Below are 20,070 nucleotides of genomic sequence, written 5' to 3' on the forward strand. Positions count from 1 at the left end.
GGAGGGGGGATTTGAAAAATCATCAGGTCCTTCAAAGAGCCAACACTGAGGCTCAAGTATTTCAGCTCTAGTGCATCTAAGGTGCAACGCTGGGCGAGTTTGGATATCAGCGAGAATGAGACTTGGAACGAGCTGAAGTTATCGCTCAGGCTGGCGAGCTGGAGCTGGGTCAGCTGCAAGGGAGCGCCTGTGTCTAACAGCCGTGCCTAAACCCAGGGTGCTCTGGCAGTTGTGTTGTAAGAGAAGTGACAGAGCAAACATCCTTAAAGTAGGTACGTAGCTTTGTCTAGTAAGAGTGTGTGTTTTGACAGCAAACGTGCACGTTTGTAGAATGTCATATTCACCTATACCTTCACAAAACCTTAATCACCGCAGACTACGCGGAAAGAGTTGTGTAAGTCAGTATCGAGATTTAGCACAGAGGAGAAATTAGGAAGTCAGTTGTGATTCTGTAGGAAAAAACAGAGCCAGTATTTGATACATGGAGGATTCAATGGTAGGAGGAGAATAGTGGGCAACTTAGTAATGTGGCTATTAGATTTCCATGTAGAGTAGGTCGTAACTGATTGCGTTACGATAAGTTATGTAAATACCCGACGGAATAGCGCCCAGGGGTTGGCCACCGCCAGGGTTTGACCCAGTGATTTGACTTTCACTGAGCCCCAAAACAAAGTGCTGATTTGTCTCTCTCCACACTATCGTCAGGAGGCAGAGCACTTCAGGCTGCTTCATGTGAGCCATCGATGAGCTTTGCGCAGCTGATGAAACCTTTCAGCATTTAGGAGTTTTCAGGACGTGAATCTGCACTGCACTAACTACATCACCATCGTTACTTAGCGGAGAGGAGGCTGGAGGTGAGGGTGGGGAGAGAAAAGGGACCTGCCTTTACTGCCCACGTAATCTCTTTGTGTGACAGGGGATGCTAATACTGCCAAAACACGATTCCTATTTTTGCAACTGCTAGCACACTGCTAATCAGGAGGGAAGGAGGTTTTTCAGATGTGGCAAGCTGACACCCGCAAGCTTTGGGTTTCTTTTGTGCAGGTAGTGCCTGCTCTTTCCCATCTCTGATTTAGTGTGTATGTCTTAAAGTTCCAAATGATCTTTGAAAATGCGTTGGTAAGGTTGCAAATGTAACTTCCTGTGTGCACAAAGCGTCCTGCCAACGTGCCCCAAAAATGCAAACACTTCCTTGCACTGTTTCCATCTGTGATTCCTTTTTCTTCTGAATGCACAATTGGTGTTTTGGAGCAGACACGGAATATTTTGTGCCAAGTATTTGGAGCCATTTTTGAAGGCTGCACGGGGTGCCTTTCCTCCCCAGTTATAATGACACAAAATGAAATGTGTAATCACAGACCTGTTCTTTCTGTTACTAATTAGTTACAGCTTTAGCTGGAATGGGAAGAGAAACCAGGGGGGCTCCCAACTTGCAAAGAAGAGGGAAAAGTTATGGACAGCCTGCGTGTGGAAACCTCAGTCCAGTGAGCACTGTTATAATTGTTTCCAGGTGGCCCCGTATCATACGTGCGTTTGTAATTTAATCGTGGGCTTTGTTCGTTCCGTCGGTAACTGCAAAGGTGCTGTTTCATCGCCGGCCTTGAGCAGGGTCCAGAGTTTTCTGGTTGGGGACTTCTCCACCAGCCTGTGCCCAGGACCGCGCTGCCCTCCACGCCGGCCGGTTCCGCTGGTGGCTCTTGGGGACCTCACTGAACACGCTGGAGTAGCTGACAGTCAGTTCCCAGGCTGTACCTGCTGGAGGTGTATTTAATTCTCCAGCTTTTTCCTTAAGGCAGAAGGGACATGCAGAACTGGCAGCCTTGCAGCTTTAGAGAAGAAAAAATGGCTTTTCCAGGCATTTTTTTTTTATTTATTTATCCATTCATTCATTTATGTAGCCTGTCTGCACTCATGAGCCCAGGTAATGTTAATGCCGGAGATGCTGCTCTGTTGTTTTCCCACATGATGTGAATTTAGCGTGAGGAGTGGCAGACATGTCACGGGAGTGGCCAGGAGCACGTGGGACTCTGCAGTCGGTCTGAAGCGTCTCAGGCTCTTTCTTTACAAAGCGAAATCCTTGAAAATGCTCTTTACCCTGACCCCTGCACTCCAGTTTTTTAAAAGGAAGCGTGACTGCTGAAGTTTTGAGGAGAGGCCAGTTCTGATATTATTCGGGAAGGTGCTTTTCTCAAGTCCGACGAATTGCTGTGTGTACGTGTGCTGCATCGGGAGAGCCAGCCGCACCTAGCTGCGGCAAATCCTGACCGTGGGTCTGGAGTGGGGGTCACTAGCTGCCTGTGACCAACTTACACTAACCAGCGACTCCGCTACCCCTGTGCGTGCCTTGGGATTGGAATAACCCCTAACTCTCCTAGCAGGAGAAAAACATTGCGCTCCTTTTTTCCCCTTATTGTTTCCACTAAAGCAAAGCCAAAGCCAAATCTCATCATTGCTTCAGCAGAGGAGGCTTGGCATCTTCCTGAGGATGCAGTATATGTCTGCAGGTTGATGGTTCGCTTATTCTGTTGGCAAGTCGCTCCGGTCGGCGCCCGTGCCGGGCAGCAGCCTGTTTCAGCCAGCACACGGCCACGGTAAATTGCAAGCATAAGCTACGCTGGGGTCTGTCAGCGTTTGTCTGCTCACCTGCGTTCCGCGCTCTTTCTAGTAAGCCTGTGTTTCTGAGCCAACAGGTTTTGGATTGCCAGGTCCGTCTTTTTGTAATTTCAGCTACTTGAAATAATTACGTTCTCTGGATCCATCAACTGGATCAACAGGACACGAGGGCCCCTAACACAGGTGGCCGTGCCACAGTTGGCAGTTGCAGTGCATTCCTTCCCGGGATGCATAAGCTGTTACACGTGGGTCCCGTTGCTGCTCTTGGCCCAGGGCTGTCCACAATCCAGCCTGGGCTGAGCAGGATCTCGGGGTAGGCGAGTGGGAACTGCGGGACCGGGTACTACCACGACATCTCTTGCACCATGGAGAGAGGTGAAGCTCTTTTGGCTCCCTTTACCTGGTTCCCCACAGCTTTTGTGAAGCGTATTCCTACCCAATCCCATTGTTCTTGGATTTTGTTACAGTTTGTTCGATGAAAGCGAAAAGGGAAAGAAAAAGAGGAGGTGCAGGAAAAAGAAAGGAGAAATTGGCCGGCAACACAGCTGTGTCCAGATCAGTGAATAGAGAGAAAATTTCATTGTCCGAATCTTTAAATGGACTGAAAAAGGAAGATAGGCGCTTGTTCTGCGTCCTTACACTTTGACAAAGCACAGCACGCATGACAGTGTCACTCGTTGACAACATTTCTCCTTTTGAGATGAGCATTTTCTACTGGGAAATATAAAATATTGGCTGCATTTCATGAGTTACGAGAAATATACGTTTCACTTGAAAAACATACCCTTGTTTGTGGTTTTACGTAGATGATTTGAAAAGGTGAATTTCAGAAGCCTAATTGAGCATTTGCTGTCTCTGTGTACATTTTACACTTCACTTGGTGAGAACAGAGAAATGTGGCTGCTCAGGCTTACTTACAGTTTAGCTCTATTTCATCCTCTCGTCCATTCAGAAGGTGACGCCACATTTGGGTAGCCAGCTCACCCGGGAAGCTCAGCGCAGAGATGGAAAGCATCTTCTAGTGGTTTGTTCCTGAGAGGTGCCTCCAGTTGCAAAATAACTAACTTACCCTTGTTGCCACGAGGTCTGATATGATTCTGCACGAGTAATTTTCCACCTATTTTACCACTTATGGGCTGGAAAAGCATCATTTCGTCAACAACCCTGCAGCTCAGCTGCCATTTTCCCGTGACTTCTCACTTAGCCGCACTTTAAGACAAGCCCTTAGACATTGCCTAAGGTACTTCACTTCCTGGCCTAAATTTTGAGAGACATTGTGTACTGTTTGAGCATCGCGTTGTCAACCAAAAAAGAGTCGCCTTTCAAAAATGGTTCAACAATATTTTTATAACTATTCACGTTTGCTACCCGGCTGTGGGAACTGAATCGGTGAACGGGTGTTTATTAGTGCGTGTACGCTTCTGATCGTGATCTCAGGAATTTTCCTCTCCCGCCTCCTTGCAGCTGTCTGCAGTTACGGGGTTTGTTTCAACGGTGGAAACTGCATCGAGGGATCTTCGCAGCTCTGTCACTGCTCCTCTGGTTTCCAAGGACCTCGCTGTCAGTACGGTAAGCAGGCTTTTCAAATTCTTCCTTTAATTTTGAGTCGGAAGTGGAGAGGATAAAGAGCGAGGGATGCCCCAATATTTTTTTTTATCCTAGCCCCTGTTTTATCTGCAAAACTCCAATAATCTGCTCTCTACTTTTTTTGGCCACTGTTTGTAATGCTTGGGGAACTTGGACGTTGGGAAAGGAAATGCTTATCGTGGCTTGCTGTGAAACACAGCTCCGTACTGTACAATAGCCTTTATTCCTGGCTGCCATCAGCAGAGGGATTTGCTGGAATCGGAGAAGGAAGCCGATTAAAGTTGGGTCAAACAAAGAAACCCTGGGGTCATGGCCTGTGGAGTGAAGCTCAGCCTGGGGGAGCGTGGCAATGGGCTGCCACATCAGAAAGGAAAATAGTTAAGCTCTGACTAGCTGGATCAGTTGTATCTTTGGCTCGGCTTTATTTTGGGGCTGCTAAGCTTTATTTAATTAACCTTCGTGCAATATACAAATTCTCTCTTGAAGGTTATTGAGTTTCCCGTGTTTGGTAATTCAGAGATGTTCTGATTTGGTAACATGATAGTCTGTGGCAAGCAACTGCTAAAAGCTGGAATAGTTCTCCATGCCTCATATTTGGTAAGAGAAAATGTGCCTCGTACTGTTGTAGAGAGAAATGGCCGTCCTTTTCTTCCCTCTAACTGCTGAGTCTGCAAGGTACAGGGCAGTAATGGTTACTCAAACTGTCTTTAGACGATACTGATTTGTAACAGCAAATTAAATAATAAGACTTTTTTTTTTTTTAACCATCTGTAAGTATATACCTCTTCCTTCAAAGACATGTGGTTCCTTGCTCTCTCCGAAAAGGAGGTGGGTGTATGGAGGTAGGGGAGCTGACATGAGAATAGTCCTCAGCAGGAGCTGGTCTCTTCCCACCAAAAGGGCTGTTGACTTTAGGCTCTATTTGTTCCTTGCTCTTTCTTTAATATGTATTGATAACTGGAGTTAGAGCTGTGTCTGTTACAGTCGGAGGCTTTCCTTGCACTCGGCCGGGACAGTGCCTCGTGTGTGACAGTTACGAGTCCCCTGCCCCGTGTTCCAGTGGTCCACAAGTTCTCAGTTAGGCAATGAAGCGATTTCCTTGGTGAGAAGAATTAAAAAGAAGCGCCCGGAGCCCAGGTGTGCAGATCGCGAGCCTGGCTGCTGCTCTCTCGCTGCAGGGCATCCAAACCGGAGCTACTTGCAGGAACACCGGCTCCATTTGGCAACAGCCGGCCCCTCGGCCAGGCTGGTGTGATTTCAGTGCAGCCTGGGCATTGTCAAGCACCGAGGTGGCACGGACCTCTCCGACACGAGGCATAAACCCCTCCTGGAGCGTATCTGAGACACGTCTGTCAGGGCGGTGGGTCTGCCGCATCTCTGCTCCACCCTCCTGCTACCAGCAAGCTTTCATCTCTGGGCACAGCGAGGTGGGACATCTCTCCCGGGCTGGTTGTCCTTTTCTCCACGGCATTTGCAACGGTGTCGTCCGTAGTTAACACCACCCGCTAGAAATACAGGGTGCTCCGTCCCATGTTAAAAATGGACTGGCGTGACTTTCTGCTTCTCTTAAGCAACACGATGCGAGCAGTTTACAGCCCGCTGTGGGGACTGCCGTGCCCTGCCCAGATGCAGGGGGGTGCGAGTTTCCCTGGGCTGAGCTTCGTGCTGCCGGAGTCGGGTCTAGCACCGCGGAGCCTTGCCTGGCCCCGGCTGGCACCGCGGGGCTGGCACCGCTCCTGCCTCCCCGCTGCTGCCGCGGGAAGCAGAGCGATGCCCAGAAACCGAAGCAATCCGGCTTTAATCCGGCGGTTGCTCAAAGCTCTGTGGCTGTTTTAATGCTAACGGGTTACATCCTACATTTTAAGTAAGGTGAAGAGGATGCTGCTTAGTATAAATACAATTTGCAGTTTGTTTTGCTTTTTTGCTTTAGGTTTCTACAATAGTCACGCTGCAGACCCAATTGTAACGTGAGTCCGAATTATTTATCCCCCCAGTGACACACTCTTAACTGTGGTCTAAACACATTACTTAGAATACTGCTTCCCTCTCATCCTTTGATCCCCGAAGGATTGGAGCTTGGCTAGTTCTTGGAGGTGTACATGATCCTGCACTGCTGCATAGGTTCATGTTTGCACGTTACGGGGTTTTCTAGGAAATAAGGAGTCCTTAAATTGTCCCTGCAATTTTTTCGTCATAGCTTCTCTCGTACAAATTAATAAAATAAACATCGGGCGTTTGCCTGTACAGAACCTGAAAGGTAAGAAACATTTTCACATTTGGAAATGTTTAGCAATTCCCACAATTACAATTGGTTGCAGTTTTGAAGGTAAAGCACGCGTTTCTGAGACCCCCCCAAGTATTTTTTTGAAAGGGAAATGACTGGCTTATTTTGGAGGGGAAGAAAATACATCTGTAGTTACACTGACATTACCCGCCTCGGTAATGAGGGACCCGAAGTTGGTGCTTTGGGTCTTCAGAGGTCAGCCCGTGGAGGGCTGAGGATTAGCTTTTATTTTTCTGCCCTGCCACGCTTTCTGCAGGACCAGCAAAGGAGGGCAACAGCACGGTGGTGTGCGAGCCCTCGGTGTGGTGTGCCGCCTTCGCACGCTGCCCCGGGGCTGCTGAGGAGAGGGGAGAAAGGCGGGGGGGCAAATGGGGCAGGAGGGGAATGCTGCGACCACTGCTGTGGGTCACAGCTCACTTCGCCCCCCGCATTAACAGGTCCTTGGTGCAAGAAGCCTTTCCCCTTTTCTGGGGAAAAGGATGCTCTGATCAGATAAGAGTTGGCTGTTAGTCAGAAAAATTGGAAAATGATAGTCCCTGGTTAAAAATCAGGTGTGTGGGAGCCTCCAATAGTTGCAGTTTGGGCAATCATGTAAAGTATAACAGTGTTTGTGCCTTTTGGAAGGGTTAAATAGAGTTACCAAAAAAAAAAAAAAAAAAAATCCCAGGATTTTCCTGCCAATTAACAAAGCGTGAGTTGGCTACGCCATGGTTTTCACTTGTATTTCTAAGCAATTCTGGCTTTATTTTAATTCTTTTAAATTCTAAATCAGTTGGCTGTTGAACTGTTCTCTCAGGCTAGTTTGCCTTTACGCTGATGTTTTGGTACATGCCTCTATCTGGAACCTAGAAGCAAAGAACCAAACTGTAAACCTAGATTAAAAAAATAGTAAGGAAGAGCTTTTGAAACATACTGATTTTCTGACCTTTATTTTGAACCTCTAAAATGTCTTTCCTCAAAATGCGTTTTAAGTGGCAGCTCAGAGAAGCTCCTTATCTGATTCGCTCATCTCTAATATGCCTGTCAAATTCTAAATGATTGTCTGAAATCCTGAATACCTGTGGTCAGATCCTTACCTTCCGTATTTTGGCAGAGCAGTGGGGATGGGCTGCATTACAGCAAATGAAGGATGGCCAAGGGTATGCAAATTATGGCTCTGCTACCTGAACTTAAAGGAAGAAACCAAGCCGAACTCTTTATTTTGGAGCAAGCTAATTACAAGCAACAGGGGAGACAGTGAAATAGAGTGCATAAATCATTCTCCACGCTGCTTACCCTCAGTTTATAAAGTGTTAATTGTTCTATTGCCTTCTCCAACGGCAAAGTCTGGCTGAACTGGGAGCATTCCTTTGCATTCGCAACCTCAAATTATTTTCATTCCCGAGTGATTTATGTTTGGCGCTCAGGGCAAAAGTCACCCCCTGACATCCCCTTCTGCTGGGACAACGCTTCGCTCTTTCCGAGGCCCGTCGTTTGTAAACATTGCAAAGGCACCCTTGTCCTGCTTCCTTCAGCAAATCCACCCGGATGGGACTACCTGGTCACTTAGAGGGCTGGAATGACGAGATGGCCCTTTGAAAGCTTAGCCCCAGGTAGGATGTGCTGCCTGGCTCAGGAATTCCACTGCTTCCCCTGGCTCCTGCTAAGTGGTGGAAAACGTAACGTGATCAATACCAGTTCGTATCCTCAGTGAATTTTTTGGACAGGGCGCATGGTGGACGTGGGAGACGCCAGCACGTTGGCAGGAAGAGTGGTTTATCTTCTTGGGGCACTGCTCCGTAAGCCTCGGCCACTCCTGAAGACAAACCCCAAGCCCACCAGTGCAGACTCTGCAAATGATGGAGCGTTTTCATCACCTGCAGACAAAGGAAACATAGATATCATAGCCTGGGGATAGTGTTCATTTTGCAAGACAAGTTACTTTGCAAGCATCTTTCTAGCTTTCCTAGCTTTTGAGCGTCTTGTTGCCATCCTGCTTTTAGATACGTTGCTCCTGAAAAGCTCAGGAGGACCAATGAAAACGCTGTATTAGGCCTGGCTTGCAGAAAATGGACTTTTTTTGTCTGTTTCTTGATGCTTTTAATTATTTATAGCATTTTCCAAAAGCCACGGTCCTTGCCACAGAGAATGTGCTGATTGAGGATATGGGAAGATCCCAGCCACAGACTCATCCTTCCCTTCATCTTAATTTCTTATTGACTGCTGTAAATGATTTTTCTTGGTAAATACTTCTTTCGACAAATTTCTGGCGGAAACCTAGTTGTCTGGTTTCTCACCTTCTCTTTTGCCGTTAAAAATACTCTGGGTGGTCAACTTCTGTGCTGGTCAGTCAACATTTGTGCTGGATTTTAATGATAGGATGGGAGGCTGGAGGCTGCTTCAGAGAAGACAGCTTTGGGGAAAGATGCGTCATGGTTAATCAGTGAATCATTTTTTCTCGTCTGTCACCTATAAAAGAAGCTATCCTGGTATTGGAGATGATGATGATACCTTCTTGAGAAATAGTTCCTCAAAATGGAGCTGTGTAGCATTTGACTGGGATGAACCTGAATGCGCTTCGGAGGGCTTCTGACGAGGCTATTCAATGAAAACAATGGGAAAAAAACCCAGAGGGAATGAAGTTGCTCCACAGCGATATTCCGTGGTGTCATTTGTCCTCCAGAAATCTCTGCGTCTGACCTTAATGGTATCACTTTTCTTTTCTGGAAAGAAATACAGACGTTGTTTGTTTTAAAGGCAGGACATTCTCTGTCCTGGCCAGACTCTTATCATACCTTTCAGCATGGGATATTTTTACTGGCCAGTCTGGAGCAGCAGCAATCCTGTGTTTACCCTGGCTGGAAAACAGGCGGTACCCAATCAGTCTGGCTTCCAGGGGTGAGATGCTGTCCTTCCTGGTCTCCTGAGCTGTTGAAAGTGATAAAGTTTGAGCACTCTCCGGCTGTATTAAATCGCCTCACTTTGAAGGCAGACCTCTCAATAAGGCTGCGCGAGCTCTTTCACGAAGGTCTGCAGTACATCTCGTTTACCCGTCTGGATTTCAACGCCTTTTCTGTTGCCTCTTGCATCTCGGTGGCTTTTTGATCCTGTGAAGTGCTGTCAGTGTAGAGGTTTATCTTCTTTCCCCCCCGCTGCAACGTGGCATTGCCTACCTGCCGTAAGCGGGGCTTTGCTATGCGGCAAACCAGAGGAAGAGCCTGAGCCGAACAATATTAGAGTGACTGCAGAGACTGTTTCTGAGCTGAGGAAGCAGCTGTGTTGTCCCGAACTCCTTCGTTATCTTCCCTGTCTGGTAGATGAAAGGGTTGTAAATGGAGTGTTTGAGGTTTGGTTTGGGCTGAGGCTCTCTTTAGGAGCTCCCTTCTTTGAGCTTGGACGTAAATGACCTTTATGTACGGGGCTCATTGCTGGGAGGGAGGGGGTGTCGGAGAACCTGGGCTCTGCTCCAAGCCTGCCCTGTCTTCCCAGGGATCCTCGGACCACCCGACGCTTTGGGGTCCGGTTTTGGCGAACTCGGTGTACCCGAGTGAACGCGGCGGAGCGGCTCGCCGCATGGCTCGGCACCACCTGAGACCTCTGCGTGCCGGGGAGGGTCGCGCGTTCGTGGCAGGGACCGTCTGGCCACGGGACGGGGAGCATAAATGCTGTTGTTATTTGCATCTCATGCTGTAAATCGGCTGCTGGGCTTCAACGTCTGCTTACTGAAAACTTCACGGCAGAGTGGATCGTTTCAGCAACACTCAGGCTTTGGGGGCTCTTGTGTGGGCACTTTGCTGCGCTGGAGGGATGGGACCCTTCCTAATTAGCCCGGCTGCATTTTGAAGGATCGGCCAGACCAAATCTTCTTTAGCTTTACACAAAGGAGAGGTCAACTGTAAGCAAGCAGGGCCGGTGATTAGCGTCTGCTTTTGCAAGGCCAGCTGAAATGGCTTTGTCGCAGCTTCAGGAGACCATTATTGTGTCTCTCTTTTATAGCACTGCCCTCATTTACACAAGCATTTGACATGCCCTCAGTGTTGTTTGATTGACTAATGACCCTATTTCTCCTGCTAATCTCTTCGAGCTGTTCAGTTGGAAGCCTTTGGGGTGTGTTAGGGCACGGGCTGCTTGGGTGGAGGGCTGGGAGAGAGGGGTTTGCTGCAGCCTCTCCAGGCTGGAGGTGATTTTCAAAGAGGAACACAGGACTGCAAAGCACTCGAAGGCGTTGAAGTCAGAACGGGAAAGGTTTTGTCTTTGGAAGCAAAGAAAAGCACCTTGTAGACTCTTCTTGGATCCAGGAGCCAGATGCTTCTTTCCGCGATGGAAAGACACCGCCAGCGAGCGTGCACGTGCGATGATGCTTGTTTGGACTCGGGTGACTTCCCTGTCCAAGGGGATCCCAGTGCCGATTTCAGAATGACAGTAGCGAGATATTGTGTTCGATGTTTCACGGGTTTACAGTTCACGAGGCCGATTTAAAATCCGTCTGTGGGATTAAATAGCAGCAATTGTTCTTCAGCTGTCAGTTTATTGGAGAGAATCCACTGTTAATAATACCAGGGCTAAATTAAGCAGAGCACTTCTCCTCCAGCAGCCAAGAAGTCCGAATACTTTTATTTGCAAACGGCCTCCTGATTCAAAGGTTTTAGCCTTCTGCTGGGGAGGGGAGAAGAGCCTGAGCCCAGAGGAGATTTCTGCCAGTGCGCAGCATTGCCGTGCGGCTCTGCCGGCCGGGATTTTCTCTCTTCTTGGCTCAGGAAGGCAGCGGAACAAGGGTGGCTTGTGCAGAGCTCTGCTTCGTCCTGTTCTATCTGCTTGTCCATCAGCCAAACGTTAGGTATTTAATAGCTGGCGAACAGGTAGTGCTGAACTCTTTGAAAAAGTTAGTGAGAGGAAACAAGCCAAGGCTATGCGGGGGCTTATTCAGTTGAAAAAAAACAAAAATCTTTCGTGAAGTGAGTTTTGAAGAAATGAGAAAATGTGCCGAAGCTGGGGGAACAGCTGGGGTTGTACCTGCAAAACAAGTTTCCTCGTGCTTCTATCTGTTGGGTGTTCTGGGGTCCAGCATCCTTCACCGAGATGCGCAGCGTGGCGTTCATCGTGAGCTTCCTGGCACGGCCTCGATTTTCCAAATCTGGATCTAAATGCAGGGCAATTACTCTATGAATAACTTCATAGTTCATATGATTTGTGTTTCTAAAGGTTAACTGGAGTACGGCAAACAGCCTTTTGGATGTACGCTCTCACATTTAAAGTTGTCCAGCTTTGTCCAGCTCCGTCGATGAGTGATGTACCATGCGCATAGGCAAAAATATTACGGACACATTTGTTTAAAGGAATGTGATAGCGGGTGAAAAAGAGACTAAAATCTTAAGGGCTTTAGTGAATTGGAAATATGGCTTTCTGTGTTCTTTTCAAGCTTTCCTTGGGTTGAACTCAAGAATTAAGGATTTCATTATCACTTGAGAGAGATGATTATACTGGGTGAAAGAAAATATATGGCTCAAGTACTTCAGATGAGTTGTAGCCCTCTGCTTAGATTTTAGCCGATAAATGAGAGAGGAATCCCATTGCTGACGTTGCAGCGGTTTGAGATTTTCATGCAGATCTTTACCGCTCCTCGCGTTAAGACCTGTCAGTGGTAAGAAAAGCTTGGAGGGAAACTGCTGGTTGTGCCACCTGGAGCAGACCAAATCTACGCTTTGTTTTGAGGGATTCGTACCTCGGGCCTAGTCATGTGAAGTACTGGGTGCCACCTTCAAAGCGATGCATGCTTTCCCCTTAGTGAGGACTGATGCTCCTCAGCACCTCCCGTGATCGCCTCCTTAATTATTACAGTGCCAGTACCACGGCGAAATGTCAGGCCCCGCTCTAATCTCCCTGCAAGGATTTCCGCGAACGTTCGCAGCCAGCTGTGACCAATTAGAAAGGGGGGGTTGCATTTGCAAAACCTCAGCGACTTGCAAAGTGGAGCTAGGGGTCCGAAGAGCTTTACATTTTTGAGAGCTATGTACTCTAGCCTAAGTATTTTCTTCTCATAAACTGTCTGTTGCAAGTCAGACTGTAAGCACGGAGGTGAGTCGAGGGATATTTATATAGGGGAACAGATTATTTTCCAAGCAATGAAAAATACTGCAGTCTAAAAATGGTCCACTGGGATCCCATCATGTAATTGGTAGCAAGAAGAATTCGATACATGAATGCCAAGTAGGCTGAATTAATGCCGAATCCTTGGACCGTTACTGGAGAAGACGAGACCATCCCCCAAGTCAGGTAGCCAAGGTCCATCCCAAGCTTACAATTGCTCACCCAGCTGGTTGGTTTCTTGAAACGAGAGGGAACGATAACAAACCATAGCCCGGTCCGCTCTGTGCAGAAGCACCGTTTCTGGAGGCACGTCCGAGACGCGCCTCACCTGTCTCCTGCTGCAGTCCTTAGCGACTCTCCCTTTTGCATTTGGCTGTTTTGCGTTATGGAAGAGAAATGACCCAGGGCAGCTTAACTCTCAGGACATGTCATCTTCCGTTCTTTTCTGGGGATCTCGTGAAAATTGGCGGTGCGGGGATCCACATTGGCCGTAGGCACAAGGGAACAGGTTCCAGCCAAAATAGGCGGCTTAGTGAGTGAAATGAGAAGTGATGGCCAAAGTAGAAAAGATAAGCATTGCTGCAAACCTTCCTGGAATTTTTAGAATTGATTTATGCTTAAATACATAGTACAGTCTGTAATAAATCATCAGCATGCTATGCTTTCAATCTCTGGGTTTGGAAAGGTTGGTGAAAACGTTGTTTTATTCATTGTGTGCTGCCTTCTCCAAGGCACCTTTTTAAAGCAGTGTTCTCTAGCAGGTGATAACATCTTTTCACCAGCCTCTGAAACTCCTTCCCTCCACCTCAGCCACAGGTTGTCCTTTAATTTTTGCTTCGTTTGTCATGTTTCAGTCTGTTTACTCTCCTTTGCTGTATGGTCTCAGTGCTACAGTATAATTTGTGTAATAATTCAAGAAATAAACATATGTTGAGATTCCTGTCATTACAAATACTTTTTTCTTCTGGGAAGCTGCTCGGAGGATTCCCGCTCCAGAGGTTTACTTAATGAGAGTTACGTGAGGAAGGGAGGACACTATCCGTATATCCTTGATCCAAGTTCAAGCGCTTGTGCATTCCTGTTGTGCAATGCAGTTTTTTTCCTTGGGCTGAAGCTTGCTGTTCTGTGCAGCCCTAACCCAAGCTAAGCTGTCTGATAATGGAGGAGGAGGAAAATCTCCCACTGACAACCCCCGCAAACAAATCAAGGGCAGCACCGGCCAGCAAAGGAGTTTGTTCCAGTCCACTTTTTATTGCTAGGTGCGTTACCAGATTCAAACGGAAAATGGTATCTCTGAAAAGGGGAACCCCTCCTTCTCCTGAGACCGTGGTACCAGGTTCAAAGAACAAGCTCAGGGAGTTTGCACCTCTGCAGCTCTTTTATCCCCAGGTTTCCCGTATGCTTAGCTTGTGTTCACTGACTACAGCTGTGTTACGGTTTTCAGTTAATACCGTAGCGCATATATACATGTATGCATGTATATAAACGGTAGGACATCATAGTACGTACCTGGTTTATAGTATATCAGTACTGCCTATAGCTAGTATTTAAAAGCAGGCATTGCATTTTAACGGTCCACTCACTGGAAACATGGAAATGATTTGCGGTGCAGTGACCTTTTACCCGACCAGGGAATCTTTACCTTTCTAGCCCTAGATAAGCACGCAGACCCTTCAGGCACAGCCAGTGCCCCACGCCGCGTAGGAAGCCAAGCCCGTGCCCGCTCCTCTCCGAGCGATCTGCCTGCGGTGCTCTTACTGGTAGTGGCGGCGTTGGCACCCTGTTCGGGTCCGTAGGGAAGTGGTTGGGGAACAAGCCGTGCCGTGCAGGGGCTGGAGCTGCAGTGGGGTCTTCAGGCCCCGTGGCTGGTTTCCCCCTGCGTGGGAGCGGGGCAGGAGGGCTGGCAGCTGGAAGCAGGCGCACAGCAAGCGTTCGCCGGCAGAAGCAGCTCTAGACCGAAAGGAAGGTCCAGGCGAGCCTTGCTATGGTGGGGTGAAATTTCCCGGTTCCAGGGTGGCTGGTTTCCTCCCAGACATGCTTTACTTTACGGGACTTCAGTTTCTCGTGGTTCGACTTGCGCACACGGACACATGTGCTGTATCTAGCTGTGCAGACGGTTTTTCTTTGCATAATTCAGTGTTCGTGGGGCCTCTGTAACCCCTTTACGTTCCCATCGGCTACAGGGACACCTGTTAGACCCTCAGTCTCCATAAGGCAGCCAAAGAACTGTTCTGAAGGCCAACAGGTGTTTCTAGTTTGCCGTACGTGAACGCATATTAACTGTCTTTCTTCCCGCCTCCCCAAGCAAATAAAACCTGCAGTTGAATCTGGAAATCCTCCACTCAACACCAGAGCAGCAGGCGGCCCTGCACGGGGGTGCCAAGAAGTCCAAATGAGCTCCCTTCTCCACGGCGGGCCGTCTAGCACACTCACGGGCTAGACGCCGGGGCTGCTGGCCTTTAGCCGCTCGCTTAAGTAATGCCTTTGTGTTTTCCTTTCCATTTAGTCTGGAACGCTAGCTGCAACTCCTGGCAAGCCACAGCTTTCAGGACACTGTCATACCCATACGTAACGCTGTTGGCTTTTGTTTGCCTAAAGCGGCGCAGGTCGTCGGGCAGGCTGGTCCAGCTCCGTTTGCGTAGAGTCAGTGGCCATCAGTAGTTTTGCAGGGGCAGCAGGTTTTGATCTTTTTCACCCTACTAAGTGCGTCTGCCTTGCTCGGATGCCTTCAGTCCAGGTTTCCAGGCTTCTCCGAGAGGTCTTGTAGGCGGCAGAGACTCAAAACGTGTGTATCATTGATTTGAGGCAGGACTCTGCTGCAGGTGGGCTATGCTAATACAACTGAACGGTGACAGCAAAGAAGTAGAAAAGCCCGTGTTTGCAGATTAAAATAGGGATTCTTTTTCTTTAGTCATTTAAGTGGCTTGCTTAAAGACTGGATAGATCATTACCAGAGGTCCAAACCAGCTCTTGGCTCTTCTAGCCAGGAGCTGGTTTGAATCATTGGTAATGGAAGTCAGTTATGCTGATTCATGGTCCTAATCTGATTGTCAGAGATCAAAGGGCCAAAATAATGCTGTCCCGTGTAATAAATGCAAGCCATCGGTAGGGTGCTGCGTTCCTCTCGCTGGTTTAATGATCTAGTGTGCAGTGGATAAAGGGGACGGGTGGGTCTTAAGCTGTTAAAGAGAATCCAGGGGATATTGTGCCTTTCCTCGGCATACCATTGTGTTTTGTGAGGCGTATTGGATTTCAGTACGGCAGATGCTGAGATAATGGATGCCAGATGTATGTCATTAGAGGATACCTCTTTTTACCAGCTGCAAATTGTCCGTCACTTCCTCCACTGTACATTTTCATCATGAGAAGCTTGAATTCCCACAACTTACTGATATTGCAGATGTTATCGGGCTTCTCTTTAACTGATAAGTAATGGGCTTGTGCAGCCCAAACCAATCACATGTGGAAAAGTCAAATAATGTATTATGATTTGTATTTGTTCAGGACCTCAGCTGCGATTTGCCTTGATAAACTTGCCCGGAAAATTATATTCTACATTTAACTTGTAAAATGAATCCCTAGAAAACTCCCAGGATTTAAGTGAAAGAATGCCAGAGATGGTTTTGTACTTATGTGAGAATAAGACATGGCTTTTCACTTTACAGTCTCTAGCGTAACAGGATACGCTCTTTAAAAATGCACATTTTTAAACTGAAGAAACGGGTGAAAAGAGAACATTAAGCTGGGCAGACAGGGTGAATACAGAATGCATCATGGCATATTTAGGGATAAATTAATTTTGAAAATATTCATACTTTGCAGAGGCTTTTAATCAGAAGGAATCTGAGGTTTATGTGAGATTTCATATGTGGTGGTTGATACATCTCCATAGTACACTTATTTAGTTCTGTGAATATACCACTTTCTAAGTCTTTTGAAGTTCATTCCTTCCTGCATGTAGTCCCCAGACAGAATGCTTCGGGAAATCATTTTCTTGAAATGGTTTGTAAGGTCATTTTTTTTCAAACCTAGAAAAAAAGGTTCGTTGTAAGTAAAACAATGCCTCTGACTTCCTCTCCTGAAAACTTTCTGCTACTGTTAACACCTTTCTCCTCGGCTGAACTGCCATCAGGGCCGTGTCTGGTTCAGGAGGAGGCAGGTGAGAGCTCAGCGCTGTGCCGGCGGTGCTGGAAGCTGGCTGGATAGCTGCATGGTGCGCCTGCGGCCAAGTTGCAGGAGATAAGGGGAGAAAAGGGCTCTGGCCTCTTGAAAGGAAAGTGTTTGGAGATGTTTGTACCACCATTTTCCGTTCTGCCGTACGGAAACTTTCCGTAGTCGGAAATGCAGCACCTTTCTTGTGCAGTGTATTGGCTTTGACCTTTTTTAATGTAACAGCGGACAGCGGTGATATTTGAAATGTGTAGGAGAAACAGATGTAGAAAACGATTTTTGGGAAACAGCAGATCAGGTAATTTTTCTGGTTGAAAACGATTTAGGGGTCACCCGCCTCCGTTACGGTCGGGGAAACTGCCCTGAATTGCACAGCGGAATGCTTACTCCTAGCAAGTAAATACATTATTTCTGCCTTCGTTTTTCCTGGTTGCTCAGGATCTCACCTCATTAATAGTGAAGATTTTGGAATGTCAAATATTTGGAGTATCTGGGTATCAGAGCCGTACAATAGATCTCTGTGGCAGGCGGTCACTGAGCTCCCATCTTTCTGCATGGAGGTGTTTGGTTTACTTCTAATTCTGAGAGCCTGCACAGTGCTGTGACTGTCCCTGTCGAGCAAACATCTTCAAACTTAAACAACTGCTTCTTCGAGAAGGTGAATTTCAAGTTTAAAACGTTACATTTGCGTTTTTTTTTTTCAACTTGTGAATTCAACAAGAAGCAAGTAGCAATGACCCTTTCATTAGAGACAAAAGGAAGTGTGTATAAATGTCTTTTGTGGCTTGGCAGTAAACTTGCTGAGGACAACATAAAACGTGCTCATTAAATGTTCTTTAAACAGTATTGCTTTTTGTTTTCAGAAGCAATGTGATGTTTCATCCCCCCATTAATTGCCTAATACCAATTATGGCATAAACAAGCCATTTGCTATTGTAACTTTTTCAATTTATTTTTCAAGGTTCTTACTCTTGACACCTATTATGCTGCTGGGAACATGAGTGGCTTTTGTAGTGAAATATAAATAATGAGATCAGTGATCAATAGTTGTACATAGACCATCCTGTACTATAAATATTACTGCAGCTCTTCAGAACCTTACAAAATGCTTCCCCCCTTGGATGCTTTGTCATATTGAACTTAATTATATGGAGACAAAGAGGCTAGGAGAAGATTATTTTTTCCCAGGGACTCTGCAGTTCTTCAGAGTCAGACGTGTACTGCCCATTGTGCATTGGTAGCCGAGGGAGCAAGCCTCAAAAAAGAGGTACTCTTTGCGTTAGTGTTGCATGCAATCAAAATTCTGCAAAGTGCCTAGAAAGGCTGGGCAAAGAAAGACTGTCAGAGCTGACCGTTCTGGTTATAACCCTTCCTCCTGAGATCATAATCTTCTTTATGGTATTTCAGCACTTCTGACTGTTCCAGCCAAAAAATGGAGGTTTGGCTGGAAGGAGCAGCTGATAGCCAACGCTTCAGAGCTTTGAAAGATGCTTGCCTTGTGATTGATTTTGAATAAAGAGTGTGGCTTGTGGAGCTTCTTGTCCAGATGAGTAAGTTTAAACCTGATTGGGGAAATACCTGAATGTCAAACCAATTCTTCCCATGCCTGTACCTCTCATTTCTTACTTTGGTAGCAGAGCCTTCTCCTTTGTCATTGCTGCTCCTGAAGATACGTCGTCAAGTCTTATCTCCCCAGCTGAGCATTCTCTGCCAGGTCATCCTCAGTGTCTGCTCGATACAGTTTTCATCAAAGCTTTTGGCTTTAAAAAAGGCCATAAGTCATATCTGGAAGTCTCACTGTAATTCACATTGTCATCTGTCAGCCTCTTAAGCGGTCCTGCCCGGCAAGGTCAGCAGCTGGAGGAGCTTAACGTGAGTGCCCTGTGAGACTGCAGTAGTTACTATGATCAGCTACTCAGAGGAGCTGTCAAATCACCAATTTTGGACCATTTGGGGCTAGCCCAGAAGCATCAGTTAATTGGTTAAAGAAGGGATATTCAGCAGATTTTAAGCTTTTGTTATTACGATATCTTTGTTATTAAGTTACTAAGCTTTTGTTGGAGACTTCTGTTTGTATTCTGGTTACGGTTTAATTTGCATTATTTATATTTGTGTACAATAACAAAGATAGCTATCAAACACATTTTTAGGACAACACTGTATGAGAGCTAGTGGTTCTGCTTTCTGGTTTGTTTTTAAGCAAAAATCAAGAGGCTTATGTTGTTTGCATTGTTAGGGGCAGACAGATTTATGGGTTCTATATCAGACTGTATCCTCCTCCTCCTGGGGAAAGACCAAATCCAATGACTGAGAACTTAGACAAAAACCTTGGGTTTTTACAGGCATCTGTTAGGATGCTTTTTTGAAGCATCTCTCTCTGGAGACTCTGGGCACGACATGTTTGTAACGATACCTGGAGCTTTGCTAAATTGCAAGTGCACCTAGTTTGTTCACAGAAAGCATTTTTCTTGAAATTCACTGGACTGCACTCATTTTGCAACACCGTTGTAAACAAAGGCAGCTGTATTTCACTGGTATCTTGGGGGGGGAAGTGGAATTGTCATTTGTGGATGCAGTATTATAGATGAAGAATAATTTTGTTAAAATCAATGCTTCATTTCTTTTTTAAGTGAGAGGAGAAGAGAACTTTGATTTCTTTATCCTGGTTAGTCTTCTGCTTGACTGCAGGTGTCTGGGAGAAACAAGTATCGGTGCCGATTTCATGTTCCAGGAAAGCGAGGTCCACAGATGAGCAGTACTCCGCAACATGCACATAGCAGCTAATAAAGCCACTAACAGACTCGGATGCATTAGGCATCACAGCTAGAAGGGCTCGTGAAGTAGGTACATATTTTGATGTTTTAGCTGGAGAGATCGGAACGGCAGGTTACGTGACTTGGCCGCGGGAAGGCAATGCAGCGAGTCCGGGGTGTATCCGGAGCGCAGATCTCCCGCCTCCCGGTGCCTTTGCATCTGGCACTCAGACCAATTCACTCATCTTCAGTCCCTGTCTGAACTCTTTACAGCTTAGCCTGTTGCAACATCATTTCTTTTGAACCCTCCAACTAGATTTTGATAATTTTTCCTTGATTCTGTGCGCATCTCGTTGGCTTTAGATGGGGGCGATGTAACTGGGGAGAACAACGCTCCAGGCTTTCTCACTGCCTTGTCTCCTCAGATGCGCGGCAGTAAGTCTGGCCGAGCCTGGCTGCTTTTGCTGCGAGAGCAGGAGGCATAACCGGGCTCCGTGCCGTGGGGACACGCAGCTGAAGATCACAAGCTGCCTGGTGAGCGCAGAGCTTCACCCTGGCACGGGCTTCTCCGCAAGAAGCAATTAGGAACAGGACCGA

The 20,070-nt window shown here is 47.0% G+C and overlaps 1 protein-coding gene across 3 annotated transcripts in view; it reads left to right on the forward strand.

The window, feature by feature from the left end:
* The window catches only part of MEGF6 (multiple EGF like domains 6), a 117,116-nt gene that overhangs the window by 15,860 nt on the left and 81,186 nt on the right, over positions 1-20,070 (forward strand). For all 3 annotated transcript variants that reach the window (XM_052792309.1, XM_052792310.1, XM_052792311.1), the window contains exon 4: positions 4,078-4,182. In XM_052792309.1, coding sequence (XP_052648269.1) covers positions 4,078-4,182 — 105 coding nt within the window. The remainder of the gene's footprint in view (positions 1-4,077; positions 4,183-20,070) is intronic.

The sequence above is a fragment of the Harpia harpyja genome, chromosome 7, assembly GCF_026419915.1.
Source record: "Harpia harpyja isolate bHarHar1 chromosome 7, bHarHar1 primary haplotype, whole genome shotgun sequence".
Lineage (NCBI taxonomy): Eukaryota > Metazoa > Chordata > Aves > Accipitriformes > Accipitridae > Harpia > Harpia harpyja.